General features: G+C 40.2%; 1 protein-coding gene across 4 annotated transcripts in view; it reads right to left on the reverse strand.

Moving 5' to 3' along the window:
• FHL1 (four and a half LIM domains 1) overlaps positions 1-26,079 on the reverse strand; it is a 65,702-nt gene that overhangs the window by 8,321 nt on the left and 31,302 nt on the right. The window contains exon 1 of one of the 4 annotated variants that reach the window (XM_003940741.3): positions 5,787-5,904. The exons of 2 other annotated variants lie outside the window; for them this stretch is intronic. In XM_003940741.3, coding sequence (XP_003940790.2) covers positions 5,787-5,808 — 22 coding nt within the window. In that variant the 5' untranslated portion in view covers positions 5,809-5,904. Of the gene's footprint in view, positions 1-5,786; positions 5,905-26,079 lie in introns of those variants that run through there. One more of the 4 variants, XM_003940740.3, reaches the window with a different exon arrangement.

The raw sequence follows: 26,079 nt of genomic DNA on the forward strand, positions 1-26,079 counted from the left end.
TCTGGGCAACCTGAATTAGCTTATGTCATGCAGTTCTAACTTTATGATTATTTGTTACCAAAAGATTTCAAACCCTCATGCATGCGGTGTGCTCAGGATGAAGTTGGAGGAGATACTTACTGATCATACCACAACTTTGTATAAAATATGGATGATGTGCACAAGACCAAAACAACTCTAAAAAGCCAGCTTATAAACAACAACGCTGAGACACACATGCAAAGATCCTGTGTGGGCTCCCTAAGAGTCTGAGCTACTGTCAAGCTTTCACTTCACGAGGAGAGAAAAGTTTGCACTTTCTTTTGTTGCAAATGATGAGAAAACAGAGAAAAACGAAGACGCATTTTACTTTGTTTTGTGTTTTGTGTTTGTTTTGTTTTGTTTTGTTTTGTTTTGTTTTGTTTTGTTTTGTTTTGTTTTGTTTTGTTTTGTTTTGTTTTGTTTTGTTTTGTTTTGTTTTGTTTTGTTTTGTTTTGTTTTGTTTTGTTTTGTTTTGTTTTGTTTTGTTTTGTTTTGTTTTGAAACAGGGTCTCACTCTGTCTCCCAGGCTGGAGCGCAGGGGTGCCATCTTGGCTCACTACAACCTCCACCTCCCGGGGTCAAGAAATTCTCCTACTTCAGCCTCCTGAGTAGCTAGGACTATAGGTGCGTGCCACCACACCTTGCTAATTTTTGTTATTTTAGTAGAGACAGGGTTTCGCCATGTAGGCTAGACTAGTCTCAAACTCCTGACCTCAAGTAATCCGCCCGCCTCAGCCTCCCAAACTGCTAGAATTGCAGGTGAGAGTCACCACGCCCTGCCACTATTTTACCTCTTCTTTTCGGCTCTCTTTAACCTTACAGAATTACATATACCTAGGCATTTATCTCTTAGGGAGTAATTTTTTATCCCCTTAGCGATTTCTAAGTACATTAAATGTGAAGGCTTTTAATCTTCCAAAACTTCTAGACATGTCTGCCTTGACCTATTGTTGTTATCTGGGAATGGGCATGTCAGCCATCCTTGAAGGAAACATTTGCTACATAGCATCACAATGCTTCTTCCTTTACCACCTGTCTTTGTGGACTGCATGTTTGCCCTCGGGCAGCTCTTTGACTAATTCTAATGTCTCAGTGTAGCCCTCATCTGTTCATAGCAGGGATGCTAGAGTAGGTATCAGACATGAGCACGGCTGGAGAGGGCCCCCCACTCAACCAGGAATGTCAGGTGGCCATCAGGTGAAAGTTAGGTGGTTGCTAAACTCTCTCTCGCTCTAAAATAATGATTGGTCACAGCTAGCACCAAGGAAATGCAGTTCCAACAGACAGAAACACCTGAAACTGGTGATCAGCCACTTCCCCATAAGATATCAGGAGTTGGGTGAGTGGGCTCAAGCATGAGCACTAAGAGGCAAAATGGTGGCGTTCAGCTGGTATAAGACCTACCTCTGGGAATGGTCCACTGCTAAGGGAAACACCGCTTAAGGTAAGCATGTGTACTTCAATAAACACTGAGCATGCGGCCCTTCCCAAGTGATGGCAGGCCACTGGGCATGCGGACAGCCCATCCCAATGAAAGAATCAGAAGAGAAGTAATATAACCCCTTTTATATGCCAACATATAAAAGCCCAGGTCAAAGATGAAACCATGCACTTGAATCTCTCAATTAGCCTGCTTGGTCATCTTCCAAGTGTACTTTACTTTCATTCCTGCTCTCATTTTTATTTTTTAAACGGAGTCTTACTCTGTCACCCAGGCTGGAGTGTAATGGCGTTCTCTGTTCACTGCAACTTTCACCTCCCAGGTTCAAGCGATTCTCCTGCCTCAGCCTCCCAAGTAGCTGGGATTACAGGCGTATGCCACCACACCTGGCTAATTTTTATTTTTTTAGTAGAGACGGGGTTTCACCATGTTGACCAGGCTGGTCTCCGACTCCTGACCTCAAGTGATCCGAACGCCTCAGCCTCCCAAAGTGCTAGGATTACAAGCGTGTGCCACCACACCCAGCCTCCTGCTCTAAGACTTTTTAATAAACTTTCACTTCTGCTCTAAACTTGCCTTGGCCTCTCCCTCTGCCTTGTTCTTCCTTGAGGAGGCAAGAGCTGTGGTTGCTGCAGACCCACACAGATTCCCCGCTGCTAACATACTTTGGTGCCGAGTGACTTGGATACATTCCCTAGTGCCATCAAGCAGTTTCTCTATCACAAAAAGTTCTGCCCATACACGAGGAGCCCCAGTAGTTAACCTACAGTCTTGTATACAGGAATCACTCAGTATATGCCTGTTGATTGACAGATGGAGATAAATTACCACAACCATATTTCTAAAACTTCAGTATGTGGATGATCACTAAAAGTGGTTTCTGATGCAATTATCTGAGCCTCTATTTTGTCCATACCAAGCCTATTTTAGGGCCACCCTGATTTCCTTTCTGTAAGGACTGCTCTTCTTTCTTGGGCCAATTCTCCTCTGCTTTCATGGACTTATGAACCTAATACAATATGACATGCTATTTCCTGATTTTAAAAATCATCTCCTATGACCTGTAAGGTGCTGAAGTCTAACCTACACCTTAGGGTCACATGAATGTCCCTTAATTTTCTAAGACAGAAAAAGCATCATTTTTAAATAATTTAATTTAAAAAATTGTTTTAAAAGTTTTACAAACTTAGAATGCAGTTATAAATGTGGCTGGGTGATAAAATTTTAGAGATTTATTCCAAAAGGGTAGCCTGACTTTCTATGCCTGCTTCAAAAGACACATCATTTTTCACTTAATAAGCAAGCTTCCTTTTTCAGAACATTCCTGAACTACATCCAACATGCTGAGAGGTGCCTAAATAAACCTCAGTATCTTAATTAAAAGTTCTGGCTTTCAATTTAATCATGTACACATAAGAGTAATATAAGATTATGACATTTTTCTCTTTTTTACTATAAACTTCTCATTAGAGGAGATTCAATTTGTGTTTAATATATCTTGCTTGTGTTTTTACATGTATTTTCTCATGTATTTCTTCTTTGTGTTCATTTTCTCCCACATGCCTGAGTAGCTCAAACTATGAATATTTAAGAAGAAAGTGAGTAGGTAGCATTTTTCTATGTGCTTTCCCTGAAGGGTGTAATGTACAGTGTAAACAATAAACAACCCAAATGGGGGGGGGAAACAGGTTATTTCAGATCTGTTCATCACTAAATCCAACATACCAGTACATTAGTGACTCCACATATAAACACTGGCGTCTACAGAAAGGGTATAATGCTTTCCTCAGAACATTCAACAAATGGAGCAAAGCCTTAGCTGATGAATAGGACATTTGTGTAGCAGACATGCTAAGGCACCTGGAGATGTCGTCAGACATTTGGGAATAAGAACCTAAGTAGCTGCAATGAGATGGAGCTCATGAGTCACAGCTGAAAAGTAGTCTTTCATACAATTTCATACAAAAATCAGAAAGTGTTTTTTCCTTTCAAAATAGAACGTGTACAGAATGATTCAATGTTATTAGCAACTTCACTGGTGTGCTGCATTTAGAAAAAAAAACAAATCTTTTTGGGGTCACTGATAACTAATGCCATTTTAGATTATATTGGGTGTCAGGAGGGCTCAATACAGATTATTAAAAGAAAAATTATGTGCCACTGAACTTCCTGCAGGCCAGATTCGATTCTAGCACCATTTTGTCTGTCTGAAGGTTTTTCACAATGTTGCATGGATTATGTACAACACATCCCCTCTTTCATATGGGAAAAAAGCATCTCTGACCCGGCAGCAAAAAAGCATGAGTCTTTCGTTTCTCCAGTTGTGGTGAAGCAGTAGGCAGACATTTGGTGGTCCTTAAAAGTACAAAATGTTCAGTTTCACCCTCACCCAAATCTTCTGAATTTTAAGAAGCCAATGCAGTTTGATTACTCTCCTCTCACCCTACCCTCCCATTTTCCATCCCTGCCCCAAGAAAAGACGGGCAGGCTTGTGTAGCCCACTGAGCAGTGGCTGGTGAAGGGAATTGACGGCTGTGTAATATGGCAAGTGACCTGATTCCCCTCCACACCCCAATCCTAGTCTTCAACTTGAAAGGCCAAAGGGTAAAGAAATTAAATCTACATAATTTTGCAGACTGAAAGTCTTCAATGTCAAGAGTAAACATTTTTTTGTCCCTGAAATGTCCTCTCAGTATATGGACAGTCACTAAAAATGGATTTTGATCCAATTATCCTAGCTTCTATTTCGCCCATACTGAGCCCATTTCAGGGCAACACTGATTTTCTATGAGGACTTCTCTCTCTCATGGACTGATTCTTCTCTGCTTTCATGAACCTATGAACCTGATGCAACACAAAATGCTATTTCCCGATTTCAAAAATCATCTAAAAGGTGTAAATAATTGGTCTCATTTAGCCACAATTATTATAGCCTCCAGACTTACATATACAAGAATGACATAAGAATTTGTTGCAATTTAAAACCCAAGGTTCGGTAAGCTGTAAATATGTCACCTTTTAAACTTTCTGTCACTATTCTGTCACTTAATTAGTAAATAAAATGAAGAGTCACTCTACCAGGTAACATGCATTTAAGGTTCATCAGGACAACTAGTACAGCTGACTAGTTTGCTTACACACAGAGAATGTGTATCTTGGCTGATAACCACAATCTCAAGCATTTGGTACCATGTTTGTGAAACAGTTCCTGAGGGTTGGGGAAAAAAAAAAAACCACAACTTTTGAACACTTGGGAACAGGGAAGACATTGCATATTAATTCATTAAGGTAGGGAATTCCATTGCAGCATATTTACTTCAAAACCCCAAAAAGAGAAATTTCCATTGTTCAAATATTGACAGGCAACAAGTTTTAAAAAATGATTTTTCTGCCATGGCATGTGTATACCTATGTTAACAACCTGTCCATTCTACACATGTAACCCAGAACTTAAAGTATAATAATAATTTTGAAAATATTTTTTCAAAAAAAACCATAATGACTTTGTCTCTTAATCTGAAAGCCGGGAGACAGGACGAAATGCCTTATTTACACCCAACTGTCTGACTTTACCAGCTCCAAGAAAGGGAACCGTTATTTAAGCAGTGGGCCACAGGGCCACAGCCACCCTCCTGGCTTCAAGGACTGGGCTTTTGTCCCCTCAGCCCCTAATTCATAGATTTCTTGTCAATGGCCAAAAGGCTTCCTTAATTGTAAGGTTACAAAAACAGAAGAAAATGCTCATGACCTAAGGAGTCCAAAATGTGCCCCTTTTTCTGCTAAAAACAATAACATATTTATCATATCAAAAGGACCATAGTGGTTACTTTGGGAAGATTTAAAACATTGTCAGAAAAAGGGAAGATGTGTTAGGTCATTGCGGACTTTCTTAGTTACAAATGTTCCCCTTTCCAGTTCCACATTCGATTTACCTTCTTCAAACACCTTAGATTTAAAGCACTGTCAAGATGAAGAATTCTCTCTTAGGAAAAAGAAAACCAAAAATTCCTAAGCAGAAAAACCTTTCCTCACATAATCTCTTATAGTTTCATGAGATGTCCTGAAAAAGGTAAAATATCGTGGTAACATGTTTATATACATTTTTTTTTTAAAATAAGCCACTCAAACTGTTAATTGTACTTGAACAATATTTTGCTTTGAAATAGCATGAAATGCAAAGGCAAAACAGAGACAAGCCATAATTTATTTACTATTCAGACAAGACTAAAATCATTTCATCAAAAACCATCTTTTAGCCAAATGATGGATTCACTGCCCTAACAAAACTGTGCTCAATATAAGATAAAGAGCATTAATTTTTTACCTGAGTGTCTATGGGAAGCCATGGCTCAGAGACCAATTTCAGGAGCAGCACCTAGACCCGTCTTCCCTCAACCCCAGCTGATAAGGCTGTGGCTCATTTGTGAACATACATTTAAGGGGAAGCAGCTAACACAAAAATAACTGAGAGCAGATGTCCCACCCCTCCCCAGAGATCACAACCTTAATCCCACTAGAAAATTCTTAACCATTTTAGGTGATCCAAGGGAGAAGAATAGGACCCAGTAAAAATACCAAACGCTACATATAAATACCTGCAGGGCTACTCAGCATCCAAATTAGCTCCAGAGCCAGAGAGGCCACATAGAAAGTCATCCCTGTACTGGAATAAAATTTGGACTCGGCTCTGGCATAGCTTAACACTGAGCCAACCTTACTAATCCACTTTATATGCCTCAAGAGCTTGCATTTGGCCCTATAAATAATACATTTTTGTGCTGTTAATGATAAAAGTTAACTCTAAAAGATAGACTTATGTTACCAGTGTAATTCAAGGAGATTAGACTCTATGAATATAGAGGTTAAGGGGATTATAGATGTTGTCACTCTACATCCTCCTTGGTATGTTCCAGAGATCAGCAGACTACCGTACCAGAAAGGGGAGTGCTTCTAATCACCCCACCTCCTTAATGGCAGGCAGCACAGAACAAGATGGGGATACTACGTGTATCCCCACCACAGATACAATGAAGACATTTCGTCTCACAAACTCAACCTCTTGCTTTTAAGCGTCAGGGATAATAAAAGGAAAAATATGAATGAAAATAAAGACATCAACCTAACATGTTGTAACAGCTCAACAGGCCATCAGATGGCTGGACGCTAGTCATTAGGAGCGTGCTCTAGGAAAAGACAGTCCCTAAGTGCCTCCAGGATCTTCTCCCAAATTCTTCTCTGACCTTATCTTCAGCCCCCTTACCCTCCCTCACTCCTGCCTCACTGGCCTTCTCACAGAGGGCACAGGGGCCCCCATGGTTGTTCCTTTCACCACTTCAAGTCTGCTGGTATTGCACTGATTTCTCTCCTTGTTGTCTGATCTCCTGCTCTGCTCCAGGAAGGCAGGGATTTAGTACTGGAGCCCACTGCAGTGGCCCCAGAGCCTAGAACACTGTCCAGCTCCCAGGAGAGCCTCCAATAATGATTCCTTGAAAGAATGAACTAAATAACTAAAAAGTCCATCAAACCTCCAAAACATAGTCTTACCTGCAATCCTGAAAGTGGTTTTGGCCACTCAACTTCAAGGCAGGCAGCTGACCTTCACGCTGGTACACCTTTATAGCCACTGTCTTGTTGAACAGTGCATGTTACTGGTTTTGACCCTATTCACACATCCCCCTACCAGGTTGAGGGCCAGGGCAGTGTTTTGCTTGCCTTAATGTTCCTACAGCACAGAGTAGGCAAGCAATAAATGTTCCCTGAATAAATCAATGAATGAGTTTCCCAACTCCTATGATCTTCAAACATTTAAGGAAAAGTTATTCTAAAAGGTAGCTGACATCAGTAACTCTCATTTAGCTAGAAAATGATACAATAAAAGCCAGGTTGTTACAAGCAAATTTAGTACATGTTGGGGGAAAAAATGAGCCTGGGAAAAGAAGAGACGCTATGCTGTGCTCTCGCTCCATGCCTTTCTAGTCTCTTTCTTATCTAGCCTGATTAAATTATGGTGGGGAGATTAGCCGGTTATAACACCACCACACCCCTAAAATAAACTGAAACTTTTCACCTAGAGAAAATTCTCTTACTTTATTAGATGATTAATCTTAATGAACCCTGAATGTTTTATGTTAGTAAAGTATATTTTTAGGAAGAGCCCATGTATGCTGAAATGCCTCTCTTGCAGTGCTTGGTGTGCCAAATACTATCCTTTAGGAAGTCAATTCCTGTTTCAAGCTATGCATCAGTTAGTGTCTTCTTTTAGCAAGTATGGTAGTTCTTTAGGTTTCTCATCATTTTGAAAAGTGACAACAGAATATGGACAGACAGCCTTATGAAGCTATCAAAAAACAAATCTGTTTTGCCTAAAATAAAAGAGAAAATTCAAAGACAAGAGAATCACTTTTTGACCATCATGAATTAGTCAACTATGACCAGCCAGCATGGGCTGGGAGCTTAGCCCTGCAACAGAATTTATTCCACTTATTTCCATTTCCATCAACAGGTAACTCTGCCTTCCTCAAAACTTCATGAAGCATGACAACTTCCTGCTTGCTCTGACATCTGACCCTACTGCAGATGTCCTCAAGGCACAAAATTAGACCTTCCACAAAACCAAAACAGAAAAGACCCTTTGCATGATGAAAAACAATTTATTAGGAAGAATAGTTGGCAACTTTGTCCTGTCTTGGATCAGTGGTTCGGAACCCTTGCTGGTTATTTCACAGGTACCTGGAGTCACAGTGTTCATTGGCATCTGAGTCACTCTTGTTACACATTAACAGTATGGTGCTTAATCATATCCTTAAGAACCACTGTACTGTTTACAAAGCACCTTTATATACTATTGGTCGAGTTGGCTGGTGTTTGGTGAGCAACTGTCTTTGGTGTGTGATGGCTACATTTCAGGCCTTCTAGTCTCATACTCTAGCAATATTAGGACAATTTTTTTTCAGTGAGTGCTAGGCATCAAACTCCCTAAGGTTCCCTTCCATGTGATCCTCTGCGAATCACTTACTTCAGGGTTTATCTACACATCCTTATGTTCCTACTATCTACAGATGCATTATGACCTATTGTTGGGTTCACCTACAAATAATGCCACCCCAGCCATTATTTTATTGTATATGACAAGCACTTATTGAACAGATGCCCTACTATGTGGTGCAAGATATTTTCCTGGTCACAAAGAATAAAATACAATCCTTACTTTCAAGCGTAACAAGATAAATATACAAATGACTACCATGTAAGGCAGAGCTTGACAAATATTACAAGAAATACATAAAGTGGTCCTGAGATGTATCACAGGGAGAGATTACATCTGGTTTAGAAATCAAAAAGACTTGATGGATGTTATGACATTTGACCTGGTCCCTGAAAAATGATGAAGACTTTGACATGGAGAGAAGGAGGAGGGAGTGTTCTAAGAAAAAGGTACCATGTCAGCTAAGATATGAGAAAAACATAGGGAAGGTTCAAGAAGCAGGATGCAGCTGGGGTGGTTGGAGTGTGACAGAAGCACAGGATAAGGAAGGAGTGGAACCTAAAGCTAGAGAGGAGAGAAAGCCACACCTGGAGGACCTTGCTGCAACTGGTGCAAGGGATGAATGAGATGGAGTCATGTAAACAGTGATAAGAAGAGCAGATCTCGACCAGGAGCAGCGGCTCACGCCTGTAATCCCAGCACTTTGAGAGGTGGAGGTGGGCAGATCGCTTGAGGTCAGGAGTTTGAGACCAGCCTGGCCAACATGGTAAAACCCCACCTCTACTGAAAATATAAAAATTAGCTGGGAGTGGTGGCACATGCCTGTAATCTCAGCTACTCAGGAGGCTGAGACAGGAGAATTGCTTGAACCTGTGAGTAAAGATCATGCCATTGTACTCCAGCCCGGGCAACAAAAACAAAAGGAAGGGAGGGAGGGAAGGAGGGAGGGAAGGAAGGAAGGAAGGAAGGAAGGAAGGAAGGAAGGAAGGAAGGCAGGCAGGCAGGCAGGCAGGCAGGCAAGCAGGCAGATCTCCGAGGAAGAGAGGAGACAGGGAGACAGCACAGGGTACTCTCCAGTGAGATGCAAGGTAAGACTGAAAAAATGAGAGGCAGGGCAATGGGCATGGAAAGGAAAGACTAGATGTAAGGGACACTGTGGGACAGGGTTGCAAGGACTGAAAGAAGGGGAAGGAGCCAAGGATCTCTCTGAGGTTATGACTCTGGGTGATAGGGAAAATAATGGGGAATATGGGAGGCAGAGCTGGTGTAGGGAAGAGTGGCACTTTTAGACTTCACAATGAGCTTCTTCTGAGATGTCAATAATGAACCCCCTTTAATGGGATACTAGTTATCAAGGAGCAAGACAGAACAGTAAGATTACAGTAGAATCACGTCTGTGGGATTTCTCAGGCTGCAATCTAATCCCAGCCTCTCTACCTCAGAAACACCACTGGGAGGATCAAACTTCAAAAGTTCAAAGTGGTGCAACCGAAGAGTCAAACACGGCAAATTCAGTGACCCACTTGGCCCACATTTCAGTAGTTCCTCATTCACAGCTTGACTTGTGGTCACCCTTCTCCCTTTACTAGATTTTTATTTTCCTGAAGAAATTTACAAATGGTTAAAAACTTATTCAGACAACGACTAGCCATCAGTCATGGCCAGGGGTAAGAGGCTGGTAACAAACTGTAATGGGGTCTTTGTGGATTTATCAGTGGTTTCATGTCCATTTTTTTAAACCTTACTCTTCTTTTCTTCATGCCTACTACTAATAAATTAATATACTGCAAGTTTTTTTTCTGAATATAATTTTGTCAGGCTGCTTAATTCCTCTGCCAACAATTTATCCTGAGTGAGTCCAACTGCAAGATTAAAGCAACTAGTCATGCACTATGATATGATGTGATTCAATGTTGAGCTCTCCGGAGTATTTCTTGTCCTATGTACTCTTGCCAGAAAACAGCCCAGGACAGCTTCAGCCATCTCATGTTCCTGTCAATCTTTAAGGTGGGAAGAGTACTTTTTCCTACTGACAAGTCCAATTTGCAAAGTCACTGCTTAAATGTCACAATTCATGGCATACCTGTCAGATACTAAAATGAAGGAGCACCCCTGGAACCCCAAGAGGGGGGATTTGGTCTTGTAAGCTCCAAATGAAAACAAACCTGAAATTCGGCCTCCCCAAAGGGTCTCTGAATCTCAGAGAGAAGGAAAAGGTGACTATGAAAGAAGAAGATCTGTTACAAACGAGATAAGACACATGAAATAAAGGATCTTGTAAACAGCAAATCACCTGTAAAATGCTAATTAACTCAACTGAAGACCTGTTCGTTTCACAGTTGATCAGGGCTTAGAAGTTCCCTTATAGTATTCACACGGAGATTACAAAACATGGGCCATGGCCCTGTCCTTTGATTTTTCGTAATGTCATGATCAGTAACAGTTTTAAATGTCTCTTGTCCCCAAAGTCTGCCCCCTTCCTGTGTTACTACTAGGCTTTTACCAAGAGGTAGGAACTATCCCAACCACATCCTATAGATACTTTTATGGGCCTATAACCAGAAATCACTACCAGGAAAACACCAAAAAAAAAAAAATGACTTTCGGAGCATACCTAGGATTATATTTATCAAAAAACAGAAGTGGCAGAAAAAAGTAAAAGAAGTAAAGAAAATAGAAACCAGAAAATGTTTTAGAAAGAAATATGTAACATAAATACAGATTCTCGAATCAAAGGAAAATGTTTCAAGAAACTGAGAAGCTGGTAAGGATAAATCCTTGTCATATTTTAGATGTTAAAATTCTCTTCCAGTCTATTTCTACCACCTACTTCTGATATATCTGTTTTATTTCCATGTTGCCATGTACCATGACTCAAAACACCCTTTCAATCATGCTAAGTCCTGGCATTCACCAAGCCCACCTTTTATGAACATTTCAAGCCTCTGACAAATGCTTGAGGGCTAAGCATTCCATGATCCTATTCTATAATTTACCCCCCTGGTTAATATCCATAACAGGAAAGAAGAGCAAATCAAATAAGCTTCCATCCATACCCTTATTCTTAATGCTGATAACTGAGATCTACTGCCTTGTTCAGGGATGTTATGATTCATGAGCTTTGCTTCCTGGTGTGAAACATCAAGGCTAGTAACATACAATATGTATTTACCAAAAAACTGTAATTCATACATTACTTTATTATGCATTGGTGTTTTCAAACCCCAAATAGGAGATAGCCCTAGAATTCAAGGTAAAGGTTGAAAAGACTTATAAGTGGTTCTCTGGGGTTTGGTCAGTAGAACATCTGAACTTAACATGGTGCACGGAAGTGGAAGCGTGAACACAGCAGGAGGAAAGAGACCAAGCTGTGACCTGGATGCCACTCAGGAAGTCTATATTTTGTTAGGCAACAGCATTGTCTATTTTGATAGCAGGGGAAATCCAGATTTCCAGACGACTGAAACTACATAAAGTGAAAGCTCACTTGGCTCCCACCTGCCAAGTTTCCCTGAAGACCATCATTTGACTGCCTGAGCAGTGTCTTGATTCAAATTCCATGCAAGAGTACTTACAGGTGGACAGAGGAGAGTGGTGGCCCATAGTTATTTGCATCTGAGAGAGCAAACAGAAATAACTTTCTATGGAAGGAGCTCTTCTGTTGTGCCAGGATAGGTACTGTTTTGTGAAAACTCAGCTGCAGAAGCAGAGTGATCTTGGTGTGTGATCTGCCATTAGGTTACCGCCCTGAATGGCAGCTTGTCTTCCCTGTTTGTCTACCTATGCATGGTGAGGACAGAGTATAGGCTCCTCCACAAGTTGGAGGGGCGTGGCAGACCTGAAGATAAAGTGGGCCAGGTCTGTAAGTGTCTCCAGCTTCATAAAGATCCCATGATAGAGTTGGAATTGGTCTTAGATACCACCTAATCCAATCACCTCATTTTACAGATGGGAAAGCTGAGGCCCAGAGATGGAGAGATGACCTGAGTTAACAGCCACTCCAGGTTTAGAAGCTGGGTGTCTGGGATCTTAACTCATGACAGTGTAAATCTAGGGCATGCTATGTATGGCAAATGGGGTTCGTTATGACTTTATATTAATCAACAGAGGTTAATCTGGGTCACACACCCTGAGACTAAGGGACAGCTGTGTGTGTTGATGACACATTTTGCAGATTCTCTCATGCAGCACCAAGAGTCCAGTCAAGTTATCTCAGCCACAGTTGCAGTTAATGCTGGAGTCTCTGAGCTTACTCTGGTTCAGGAGGCTACCTAATTCATGAATCGTTCTTTACTCAATTAAGCTCTATTAAACTTATAAAAATAAAGTTTATGGGCCGGGCGCGGTGGCTCACGCCTGTAATCTCAGCACTTTGGGAGGCCGAGGTGGGTGGATCACGAGGTCAAGAGATCGAGACCATCCTGGTCAACATGGTGAAACCCCGTCTCTACTAAAAACACAAAAAATTAGCTGGGCATGGTGGCACATGCCTGTAATCCCAGCTACTCAGGAGGCTGAGGCAGGAGAATTGCCTGAACCCAGGAGGCGGAGCTTGCGGTGAGCCGAGATGGCGCCATTGCACTCCAGCCTGGGTAACGAGAGTGAAACTCCGCCTCAAAAAAATAAATAAATAAATAAATAAATAAATAAATAAATAAATAAAATAAAAAATAAAGTTTATGGATAAACTTTGGCTGAGATAACTTGGAAGCGGTAGTTGACACAGAACTGAGAGAGATATGGACTAGTCTGGATGGGGAAGCAGAGGCTCTACCTAAAACAGCTGACACTTAAGGAACAAGAGTGAGTGATTTCAAAGCCCTTGAAGTCAAGCAACGAGTTCACCATGCCAGGTAGCAAGTACATGAAACAGAATGACAGGAACACAAAGTCCAGAACGGAGAATGCAAGGAGAGTCTGCAGCTAGAGGAGCAGAAGCCGCCAAAGGACATGTACTTGGAAAGATCACACCCCATTTACCTCCCATCCCCACCCTTCTTGCTCATTTCCAATCAGTGTGATAATCAACAAGAACAAACATGGGAAATATGTACCTAGCTAAGTGTAAATAAAGACCAGATTGTCTAAGGTACAGAAAAGAAAACAAGGAGTGATTGTCCTATTGCTTTCAATGAAATTCAGATAAAATGGTTTAGACTGGACCATAACTATTTTTGAAGGCTTCCCTGAAAGAAGTTTAAGGCTTAACTTTATATGAGATTGGCTGAACAATTAACATGGTTAGTTCCAAGACAAATAATAGGAAATTTGCCCTTAGTATCAGTATATCTATTTTATAATGTTTCAAGAGAATATAGTGCAGTGGCTAAGAGCATAGACTGGAGCCAGATTATCGGGATTTGAATCCTGCCTCCACCACTTACTGGTTGTATGACATTGGCAAGTTTCACTTAGCTTCTCTGTAACTAAATTTGCCCATCCGTAAAATGGGGATGATAAGAGTGCCTATGTAAGAGGGTCATTGTGGGAAATAAAGCAGTAAATATTTGTAACATTTAGAACAGTGGCTGGCACACAGTAAGCACTATATATTATTATTAATTCAACTACATGCTAAAAATGTGGCTGGCCTAAGCAGCAGATTCCTACAAATAGAATTTATCAAGTTTACTAATTCACAGGGGATATGTGGAAAAGAGATAAGAGCTCAGGATGTTGGCCAAGAGCCCAGCTGCAAGGACCATGAGCCTGAGAATGTCTAGGGCAGCAGAGAGCAAAACTCAAAGTCCTAGGGACTCAGAGGAATTGGTCTCTAGCAGCTTGACAGCAAAGTGGAGACAGCTGTGGATTCAATACGGGTCAATAAGGTTTATGAACAAATGATTGAGACCTAGGGAGAAGAAATCTCTGCTCTATTGATCCTCTAATGAAACAAATACCCAATAGGTCTAAGTCACCCGCCAGTCTTGAGTTGGGGAGGGTCTTCCCTACATCCTCCCTGCCAGGAAAGGGCCCAGTTAGCTCAGTGGATGATTAGACCTTTTCTGGCTAGAGTCAATAAATTTTCCAACACAACAAATAAGAGTTTGCCTTATGAGCACTAATTCATCAGGCAGGCCACCCTTGGTTCACATCTCTGAACTTAATTTGGCCTATAAAGGCCAACAATGAAAAGAGGCTACCTATATTCATCAGGCAGCTCCAGCCAGAATGCATATTAGCTTCGTATTATGCAAGTTAATTCTGAATTAATGCCAAGGGCATGGATCTGAAAGATGCTATCTCATCAGCCACTTAAAGAAAGGACTCAGCAGCTCAGGAGATGAGGTTGTTTGTGCTGAGACATAGCTTGGTTGAGTACAGCAATGTCCAAGTTCCCAGAGGTGGCAGAACCAAAATATACACCATCCACCCAAGTCTTGACCAAAAATATGTTGTGGTCAATTCCCCCATAACCACCCCAAGATGAACTCAGGCTAAAGCATCTAGAGTTGGGATGAGTGTCAGAAAACTATTATCTAACCAGTGTGTGGGCAGACCAGATGCTCTATGTCCACAATGACCCAGCACCTCACATCCCCATCCAAAAGAAACTCCGGATCTCTCAGTTGTCACTCTCCATACATAAACAGTTAGTGACTAGGAGAGGAGAGGCTATATTTTCAGATCCATAGATCTCATTCCAGAGCCCCAAAGCTAATCTCGTCCCATCAGGATGGGCTCCCTAAACCCTGTGCCTCAGTTCACTGCAGGAGAACACAAGGAAGCAAACAGGGTTGTATCAGCCTAAGGAGTCAAGGACAGCTCTGGGATGATCCGTGAAGAGAGAAAGGGCACACTGGTCCAAAAGATTCTCTGTGGCTCCGTATCTCCTCTCCTACTGGCACAGCTTGGGCAGGGCCTGCAGGTACAATATCTCAATTTTTTCTTAGTTATTTTTACCTAAAAAATTATCAATCAGGGCTTCATTTGGGTTAATAATCTTCCCTTATAAAATGAAAAGATCCCAGGTGAGTGTGAGTGAAGGTGGCTAAAGAACATGAAGCCCTTTGTCGTTATAGAGATAATATATAAAATATTTTAGAATGAAAACATTTCTTAGGTGAAAACTTAAGTTGTTGTTTTATATATTCATGGTGATTCTTAAAGTTTCCATGTTCATGACTTCAAGTTGTTTTTCTATGTTATTTTATTTACTGAGATATCATTTACACACCTGTGCTTTGGGAGGCCAAGGCAAGAGGATCACCTGAGGCCAGGAGTTCAAGACTAGCCTGGGCAACATAGCGAGACCCCATCTCTAAGTCAAATTTAAAATAAACAATTTGTGTATCATAAAATTCACCTTTATAAAGTGTACAGTTCAGCAGTTTTTAGTATATTCATAATGTATACCAATCATTACCACTATCTGATTTCATGTTTTCATCACCCCAAAAGAAACCCCAGACCTCTTAGCCATCACTCTCCATACCCTACTCCCACCCCCTGGGAACCACTAACCTACTTTCTGTCTTTATGGATGTGCCACTTCTGGCAATGGAATCATACAATATATGGCCTTCTGTGACTGATTTGTTTCACTTAGCATAATGCTTCCATAAAAATTGAATCACACAAGATGTAGCTTTTTGTGGCAGATTTCTTTCCTTTAGTATAATGTTTTCAAGGTTCCTCCATGCTATGGTGTGCATCAGTACGTCACTTCTCTTTATGGCTGAATAATAGTCCATTGTATAGATACACCACATATTGTTCAGCCATTCGGCAGGTAATGGACATTTGGGTTATTTCTACTTTTCAGCCACTATGAATAATACTGCTATGAACATTCTTTTTTTTTTTTTTGCATAGATTTCCAAAGATGTATTTTTGAAGAGGTGTGAAAGAATTCATAGTGAAAAGTCTTCCTCCCCTACTTATCCCCAGACACCTACCTCCCCCTCTCCATTGATAACCCATGATACCCATGTCTTCTTTATGCTTCTGGAGATTCTGGGCTTAGAAAAGATAGGCAGCTATATATGTATTTATTTTTCCTTTTTTTTTAAAAAAAAAGAAAGATAAATGGTGGTATACCATACATCCTCTTCTGTACCTTGCTTTTTTCTATTTTTTCTATTGCTAGTTCTATGTATTCATATTTAGAGAATTTTCCTTGTCAGTAATGAGCTTCTACTTTTTGAACATGCACATAATATCCAACTGTGTAGCTATACCACAATTAATCAGTCTCTTATTGACAAATATTTGTTTCCAGTCTCTTCTTTTGTTATCACAAGCAATGCTGTAAGAAATATATACTTTTTTGTTGTTGTTTGAGATGGAGTCTCTCTGTCGCCCAGGTTGGAGTTCAATAACATGATCTCAGCTCACTGCAACCTCTACCTCGTGGACTCAAGCGATTCTCCTGCCTTGGCCTCCTGAGTAGTTAGGACTACAGGTGCATGTCACCATGCCTGGCTAATTTTTGCACTTTTAATAGAGACAAGGTTTCATCATGTTGGCCATGCTGGTCTTGAACTCCTGACCTCAAGCAATCCACCCACCTCAGCCTCTCAAAATGCTGGGATTACAGGTGTGAGCCACTGTGTCCAGCCTTGAAATAGATACATTTTTATAAGATAGGTAAAAACAGTAGTAAGTTAGTTTAATCAGATTGGTTTCTTCTAACCCCAAAAAGAGATCAGCCACACTAAAGGAATGGGAGTTTTGACAAGGAAAGGGAGAGAGTAAAAGAAAGAGATGAAAAGATCTGGAGTGGATCAGGCAGCACCCACCAAAGTTTACTGAAATGGCACATTGTTTTTGTTCATGCAGAGAGGATGCCATCTGGAAATCCCATGCCAACTATGGGAAGGTTACCCTCAGCTAATCAGCCACCCAGAGAGGAAGTGCCTTTTGATTCCAAATCCACGCTCTTTGCACCAAAATCCACAATGCCTTGCCAATGAACTAAAAAACAGTAAACTCAGCAAAACGCTGATACTGACAATGCACACAGCATAGCCTCATGCAGCACCACACCATGATAGATTAGTGGCGATGGAGATTCTACTTCTGAAAATTAAAGAGGCACCTTCATGTTCATCAAGTCTTCAGACTAAAAAGTTATAACGTATAGTATTTGAGTTTCAAATGTTCATGCTGTCTTCCTTATCTATTTTAAAAAATGAAAGGTGGCTTCTCAGCTGGGGATTATAACGGAGCAAGCTGAGCTGGGCACAAGCCCTTCTGGATGATTAGACTGGCAACATGTCACTGATGCATACCACCAGGGAAGTGCACAGATCTGAGTCATAGGTCTGACCTTAAAACTGCATGCTGGGAAAACAACACACCATCCACGTTCGTTATATAAATCTGTCAGGGATTTTTCAACTCTGTCTGCATCAGAGTTTTAAATTAACGCTGTCATTGTTTCTTCCTTAAAGTAGAAGGGTAGCTTGATGTCTGTAGCCTCAAAGGTCAGTCTTTTCTGAAATGTGCACTTGTTTTCTTAAAGGTCACATAACTAATTGAAGCCAGGTGAGCCATGTTCTATGACTATTTATCACTGATTTCCTAACTTAGATTGCATCTCCCTGTCTTTAAAGATAAACAAGAAAAAGAAATGTCCCCAGCACCTCCACTCCAGTATCAGTGAACATTTTAAAAAATTAAGTCTGGACTTCAGAAAAGGGGTTGATGTTTATAAAGCAGCTTAAAATAAACCATTTTAAAATTAAGTATATTAGCAGCTATTTTTGTTAGATGTTCTAACAGGGATCCCCAGTCATGTCATGGCAATTTAGTGTGGCAAACCAGAAGTATTGTAAGAACTGCAAGACCTAATTAATCTTAATTCCCTTCAAACTGTCTACTTATTTAATGCCATAAGTAAATGCTAAAGCCTATATAAACTATCATACTGGAACAGGAAATGTAAAGAGAAGAGATTAATTCAGGAATTGTGAAACAGAATACTTATTTTAAAACACTTTTAGCAAATTCAAAAATCAATTAAAAATTAACTTCATAAAATTAAATTAACGGTGTTTTTATATTGTTAAATTTTATACTGTTAAATTTTTAATTGATTTTAAGCTTTCATTTAATGAAAATAACAGTAAATTTCGTTGACTTAATTGTGTTGTAACTGAAGGAAAGCGCACTAGACTTAGAATCAAAAATCTCAAATGCAGTCTTTGACCCTACTGAATTGCTTACTAGTCAATTTTTCTCCCTCATCTATGAAATGGGAATATTAATATCTGTCTTGCTTTCCACATTGAAATGTTTTAGAAATGAAATTAAATAATATATGTCCAAGTACTACACAAACTTTAATATAACATAATATAGTCATAAAAGAAATATATCATAATATAGTCATAAAAGAAGTAAATTGGGCTTTGTACTCAAGTAGGTAATACTTTTAATTTTTCAAGTAGACTTGATTTTTCATATGACTTACACAATTTTCACAATAAACACACACAACTTTATCATATACTATAAAATCTAGTGGCAGGTCATTGTGAAAAGACAGGCAAACCCCATGATAAGGATTCCCTCTCTTTCATGTCATACTAAATTTTCAAGGATAATATGGGTATTTTAGTTTTACTTAAAGTCTAGCTATTTAATCCTCTTGCATTTAGTTAATATTTAATTCTTTCAAAAGGCACAAGTAGCTGGGAACAAATATATAATAAGCAAGCTCCATAAAATCTTGCTTCTTCGCTTTGATCTAAAAATCAAAAGCATACTCCTCTACATATTTTACTGGGTATTTTTAGTTGCTTTAAGTAACTGACATGGTTTATCCTCCATCCTTTACAAAGAAAATAACTTGGAAAACCCTCAACAAAAGAAAAAATAAGCCAAAGTTAGTTATTAAACTTTTATTTGGGAAAAATCAAAATAAGGAACCCTTTTTATTTCTGTTGCTTAAAGGGCTGAAGATTTAGTAACAACTTGAAGAAGTGAGTTAATCCCTTTGTACCGCAGCCAGGATAGGGTTTATTTTCCTACTGTTATGGTGGTAACTTAGAACACACAGGAAAACAATATCAAATATCAATTCCCTCCGGAGTTGTAACTTTCTAAATGTAGTAATTAGTAATTTGTCAAGATTATCATTCAGCATACAAATACTCTCTACATAATTTGAACTTCCATGCCACCTTCTACATCAAGTCCTCAAATGCTACCAAATATAAACCAGGTACCAGTTTCATGAAATAAGAATACAGGTGTTATGGATGAATACACTGAGACATTTAAGAGATTAAGTGTCTTGCTTTAAGGGGATTGGGGGAGGCAAGGTCAAACTAAGAATAGAAGCTCAAGTACTATCACCTGTCCTAAGCATAAATCTAAAACACTTTCCACTTTTGCACTAGCCATAACTGTAGAGTCCCATCAATTTTTTATGTATTTTAAACATATGTTTTGCGGGAAGAAAGTCTTCCAAACTGCTTTGTGGAAATACCATTTAATTAAGTGTGGTTCTTCATGTATGAACTACAGAATATAAAGTATTCATACATGAAACAACTTTTTATCAAATAAAATTAAATCGGACTTGAAAGCTTAAGGTTAACATCTAAATGCTAAAAAAAAATTCATAAACTTGAGTTATAACGGAAACTAGATACAGTTTTAAACTTAACTATTCACTATATACAGTAAATCAGTTTTATTATGGGTGATTATGAAACAATCTCAGGACAAGTCACTTTCTTTCCAAGATCAAAGAGCAAGTCAGTGGTAGAGGAATCAAAAACGCTGCAACCTAATAGTCTCTTCCAAGACCAAAGTGTATATTATTCCACTGTGCCAAGGAGTTTTAATGGGTTTTAAAGGGTCATGTGTGTGTCTGAAGGGATTGGTAAATTTCTTACAACTCTCCATATATAATTTATTTTTAATTCATGTTCTACACTGACATGACATGTTTAAATATATCTAATCACCAGGTTTCCCACCCATATCCCCCAACTAATCTCTCCTGCCCCAAAGGTTTTCTGTCCCTCTTTGTTTTTTTTTTTTTTTGTTTGTTTGTTTTTTGTTTTTTTTTTTTGTTTGTTTTTTTTGAGACAGAGTCTTGCTCTGTCGCCCAGGCTGGAGTGTAGTGACGCAATCTCGGCTCACTGCAACCTTCGCCTCCCAGGCTCAAGCTATTCTCCTGCCTCAGCCTCCCAAGTAGCTGGGATTACAGGCACCCGCCACCATGCCTCGCTAATTTTTGTATTTTTAATAGAGGTGGGGTTTCAGCATGTTGGCCAGGCTGCTCTCGAACTTCTGACCTCAGGTGATCCACCTGCCTCAGCCTTCCAAAGTGCTGCGATTACAGGCATGAGCCACCACGCCTGGTCTCTTTGTTCTTATACACTAAATTTTTGTGTACCATCTGGAGTTTGAGAACACAGCAGAAATCTGTTTCTTCCCAAGCAACAGCAGCTGGAACTGAAGTGGAAAGTACAGGATTAGCCCCTATAGAGAAGTAAGAAAAACTGCTTGGAAATGGTTTTAAGGGATCTCCTGCCAGCTAACTCAAGAGTGCTAGTGAAGACTTCCAGAGGGAAACATACCCAGCCAACCCCCTGGGCCAAGAGAGAGTGTTTGGACACAATTCTGGGGATTGAGAATAAAGGGAACAACAACACAGCTTTGCAAGGATGTAGAGAGTGCTTTCCACATAAATAGGGGCAAGAGCCATACACGAGAACCTTTCATCTCCATCCCATTCTCTCTGTCCAAATTGTAACAAGAGTGTTTTCTTTAAAAAAAATAATAACTCGCACTTAACACCTTGACACCACGGTTTGGAATCAGATCCTGCATACATCAACTTAGTCCTCAGTTAACTGTTCCTCTGCCTTCCAAATGCAATTGATTCTGTGGGAGTAACAAACACTGTCTATAACACTTTTCAAGATGATCTTGCCTCTCTATAAGAACTGGAAGTTACGTGGCTCCTGCCTGAAATAAAAATAAAATTTACGGCCGGGCGCGGTGGCTCAAGCCTGTAATCCTAGCACTTTGGGAGGCCGAGGCGGGTGGATCACGAGGTCGAGAGATCGAGACCATCCTGGTCAACATGGTGAAACCCCGTTTCTACTAAAAACACAAAAAAGTAGCTGGGCATGGTGGTGCGTGCCTGTAATCCCAGCTACTCAGGAGGCTGAGGCAGGAGAATTGCCTGAACCCAGGAGGCGGAGGTTGCGGTGAGCCGAGATCGCGCCATTGCACTCCAGCCTGGGTAACAAGAGCGAAACTCCGTCTCAAAAAAAAAAAAAATAAAATAAATAAAAATAAAATAAAATAAAATAAAATTTACAAGTGTATCCCCTCCTTATTAGGGGTCAGCAATGTCTGAGTCACAAAAAAGTTCCAATTTAAAAATTAGCTAGTATTTTTTTTTCAACTCCATGCCAGGATTCCAGAATACCTGTTACTTTTAAAATAAGGCTCCTAAATATTTTTCCCAGCAAAACTGGGGCATTTATCTTACACCTTCTTTCACAGCATTCTATACCAATTTAGGCACATTTGTGTATTATTCAAAAAGCTAGACTTGAAGTATATAAAATATTACAAAGTTAACTGGTGAAATCTGCTACATTCACTTTGAAATGCATCCAAAAATAAGATGAATGGATAGATGGAGGGACGTATAGCTATGTGATAAAACAGGTAGAGTAAAATGCTATTAACGGCAGCCTCGTGATGATAGAGATAAAGCTGGCCATTATAAAGTCGTCTCAACTTTGAAGATCTTAATGAATGTTAGAGGAAAATAAAATATACATCAGCAAAACCTTTAAAAATTGTCTGCAGCGGTTGGGCGTGGTGGCTCACACCTGTAATCCCAGCACTTTGGGAGGCCGAGGCGGGCCGATCACCAGGTCGGGAGATCAAGACATCCTGGCCGACATGGTGAAACCCTGTCTCTACTAAAAATACAAAAATTAGCCAAGTGTGGCAGTGTGTGCCTGTAGTCCCAGCTACTCAAGAGGCTGAGGCAGGAGAATTGCTTCAACCTGGGAGGCAGAAGTTGCAGTGAGCCAAGATCACACCACTGCACTCCAGCCCTGGGCAGCAGATCGAGTCTCTGTCTCAAAAAACAGAAATTGACTTCAGCTACACACAAGGAGGTACTGGCTTCCAAAATGTTTTTCAAACTATGGGCACAGAATGTGTTACAATCTGGAACGGAAAACACCAAAGTTGAGTGCCACAAACTCCAAATGGAAGAAATCTGCCAAACGCATTTTTAAGGTTTTTAGGCATAATCAAAGAAGCCCTGAACATCACATCTCATCATGAAGTCCAATACTGCACACATAGGTTTTCAGACTATGTTGAGGAGTTTGGGCCAGAAGAGAGACCTTTTTGCAGGTTCTCTAATCCACTCACATAGGCCCATCTGAAGGATGACACTATAGCCAGCCGCCAGCACCCTAACCGTCTCTACCCTTGTATGGTCGTTTCAAGTTTAAAGCAGATACTCGTCAGATTCCTAAAGGTACTAGGGAAAAAAAAATCTAAATATAACAGATGGATAAGTGCTCATGGTAACTGGAAACCAAAACGTAACTTCAGCTTTTGCAGGCCAATGCCTTAACACCCATGGCTTTAGTGTAATGGTCCTGCTGTGGACCTTTTGTCTTTATTCCCACATAGAAATACTACCCCGACTTTGATGGATGACAGATAAGTGTTAGTCAAAACTTTATTTTAGGTTGACACTAATAACCTTTATTTATTTTAAAGTCAATCAGGGCCGGGCGCGGTGGCTCACGCCTGTAATCTCAACACTTTGGGAGGCTGAGGCAGGTGGATCACCAGAGATCAGGAGTTCGAGAGCAGCCTGTCCAACATGATGAAACCCTGTCTCTACGAAAAATACAAAAAAATTAGCCAGGCGTAGCGGTGGGCATCTGTAATCCCAGCTACTCGGGAGGCTGAGGGAGGAGAATCGCTTCAACCTGGGAAGCAGAGGTTGCAGTGAGCCAAGATGGTGCCATCGCACTCCATCCTGGGCAACAGAGTGAGACTTCATCTCCGAATGAATGAGTAAGAACAAAAGAAAGAAAAGAAAGAAAATCTATCAGTATGTGTTCTCCAGGATGTTAAAGTTTTCTATAAAACACAGTCAAGTGTGTCTATTGGGTTTTCTTATTCGTTTTTTAAAAAAATGGTTCAATATACTTGAAAAAAAATAATTCAAATGTTGGTGAAATCTCTGAGACATTTCCATGAATTCTAGGGTTCCATGGAATATAATATGAAAACAACTAGACTGGAATGGCTCTATCTGCACTCTTATTGTTTATTCAATCCATGACCTTTAGGTGTCATAAACCACCACCAAACCCTCTTTAGACTTCATATATGAAAGTGGTATCACACTGGTAACTTCCTGATCTGAATCTCTTCCCCCTTCCTTATACCCAACTCTGTCTTCCCCTTATAGCAGCTAACTCTAACGTTTTGCCCTACTATTCTCAACCCCAATTCTCTGGTTACATTCATATCCACAAGTCCCTCAACTGCATTTCCTAGGCTGGCTTTCCAAGTTTCAACAACACAAATAATGTGACCCTATAATGAAGGGGGGAAGGGGCAGTGATATGTGTCTGTGTACTTGTTGGTAGTTACAATGAAAAACTTCCAGTGTCTGAAAACTGAGCATATTGCACATTCGACTTACTACCTCTTCTTAGCTACCGTCAAAATAAATGCCACGATCTCAACAAATCTGAAAGCAGCTCTAAGAAAATCAAAACTGAAATCACATAATGATAAAGCTGAAGTATTTCAGGGTAAAGCCTACAGATGCCTTCAGCATACTTCGAAATGCATCCAAAAAATCAAGATGGACTAATGGTGGATAGATATTTGATAAAGCAAATATAGTAAAATGTTTACTTGCTGACTGTAGTGATAGGAATAGGAGTGTTCACTGTATAACTTCAACTTTTCTGCTTGAAAAACTTGCTGATAACATGTCAGGAAAAAATAATGCCATGCTACAATGAGGAAAAAGGGATAGCTCTATTCAAGGATATCCTCCAGCAATTCAGGAATATGGATATTAGAGGAACAGGGATCCTGAGACAGTCCCGTGTAATATCACGGTAATGCTAGGGTTTGTACTTTACGCAATGCCTTTCATTCAATTAATTGTATCTCTAGTAAATGCCTACTATGTCTCTGGCACTAAATAATAAATGATATGAAGGACATAAGAGGAAACATCAGGCTTCTCGCTCTTCAGAAGCTTCCAGTTTCCTGGAGAAAGCAGGGTATAATTTAAGACAGTAACTCTGACCAAATCCTCTACTTTTTGTCCCTTAAATTGCCCCAGTAAGGAAAATGGAAAACACCCATGAGAGGACCAAGAGTCAGATCAAGATCCTGTGTAGTCTACGAGGACTGACAATTCAAAGGGCAGAGCTGGGAACATCAGGGATAGGCTAAAAATACTGGAGCATGTTGTACTATTTTCCAGTTCAAACCTGTCCCATGAGCCAATGCAAAAGGTGGAACTCACCCTCTCCAACTAGTTTGCATTTGAACCACTTTAGGAAGCAAAAGACACTCTGGATTATAAATCCCCTTGCTTGTGCACGCTGACAATTATGTACACAAGCTCTCACCACCACCCACAGAGAAAGCTCTACTGGTTCTGGGGAAGAAGCACACAGAGTACCTTAAGTAAATTATGAATTTGTAGCCCTAATTAATGTGTATAGAAATGGTCCTATCGGCTTGGCGCAGTGGCTCATGCCTGTAATCCCAGCACTTTGGGAGGCTGAGGTGGGTGGGTAACTTGAGGTCAGGAGTTCGAGACCGGCCTGGCCAACATGGTGAAATCCCATCTCTACTAAAAATACCAAAAAATTATCCAGGTGTGGTGGCATATGCCTATAGTCTCAGCTACTCGGGAGGCTGAGGCATGAGAATCTTTTGAACCCAGTAGTCAGAGGTTGCAATGAGCCAAGATTGCATCATTGCACTCCAGCCTGGGTAACAGAGTGAGACTCTGTTTCAAAAATATATATATATATGGCAAGCAAGCAAAAGAAAAAGAAATGGTCCTATTACGTATACAAAGCACATGGTTTAAGAGATGTCCAGAGACTCACAAAGACCACAGATCATTGTTTTTCTGCTTCTCTACCTAGGTGAAGAACTGTTCTTTGGTTTATGTGGTTTGGTTTTTTTTTTTTTTTTTTTTTAGACAGAGTCTCATTCTGTCACCCAGGTTGGAGGGTAGTGGTGCGATCTCTGCACCCTCTGCCTCCCAGGTTCAAGTGATTCTCATGCCTCAGCCTCCTGAATAGCTGGGACTACAGGCATGAGCCACTGCGCCAAGCCCAAGAACTGTTAAATAAACTAATTGTTTATCCAATAATTAGATGTCCTTCAGTGAGAGATGCTCCACTGAAAACAAAGCTTATCTGGCTGATGAGACAGACAATGAGGCTACTAGTCTAAATCCATTTTTGTATCTTTCTTCCTTTTTAAGTTGATCCCTACAGCTATGTAAACAAAATTGAAATATCACTAATGAAATACATAAATTATAACTATTATTAGCACAGTTCACCACACTGGGCTTTCAACATGTGATATAAGGTTGATACAATAATAATGATGACGACAATGATAATTA

The sequence above is a fragment of the Saimiri boliviensis genome, chromosome X (assembly GCF_048565385.1).
Source record: "Saimiri boliviensis isolate mSaiBol1 chromosome X, mSaiBol1.pri, whole genome shotgun sequence".
Classification (NCBI taxonomy): Eukaryota; Metazoa; Chordata; class Mammalia; order Primates; family Cebidae; genus Saimiri; species Saimiri boliviensis.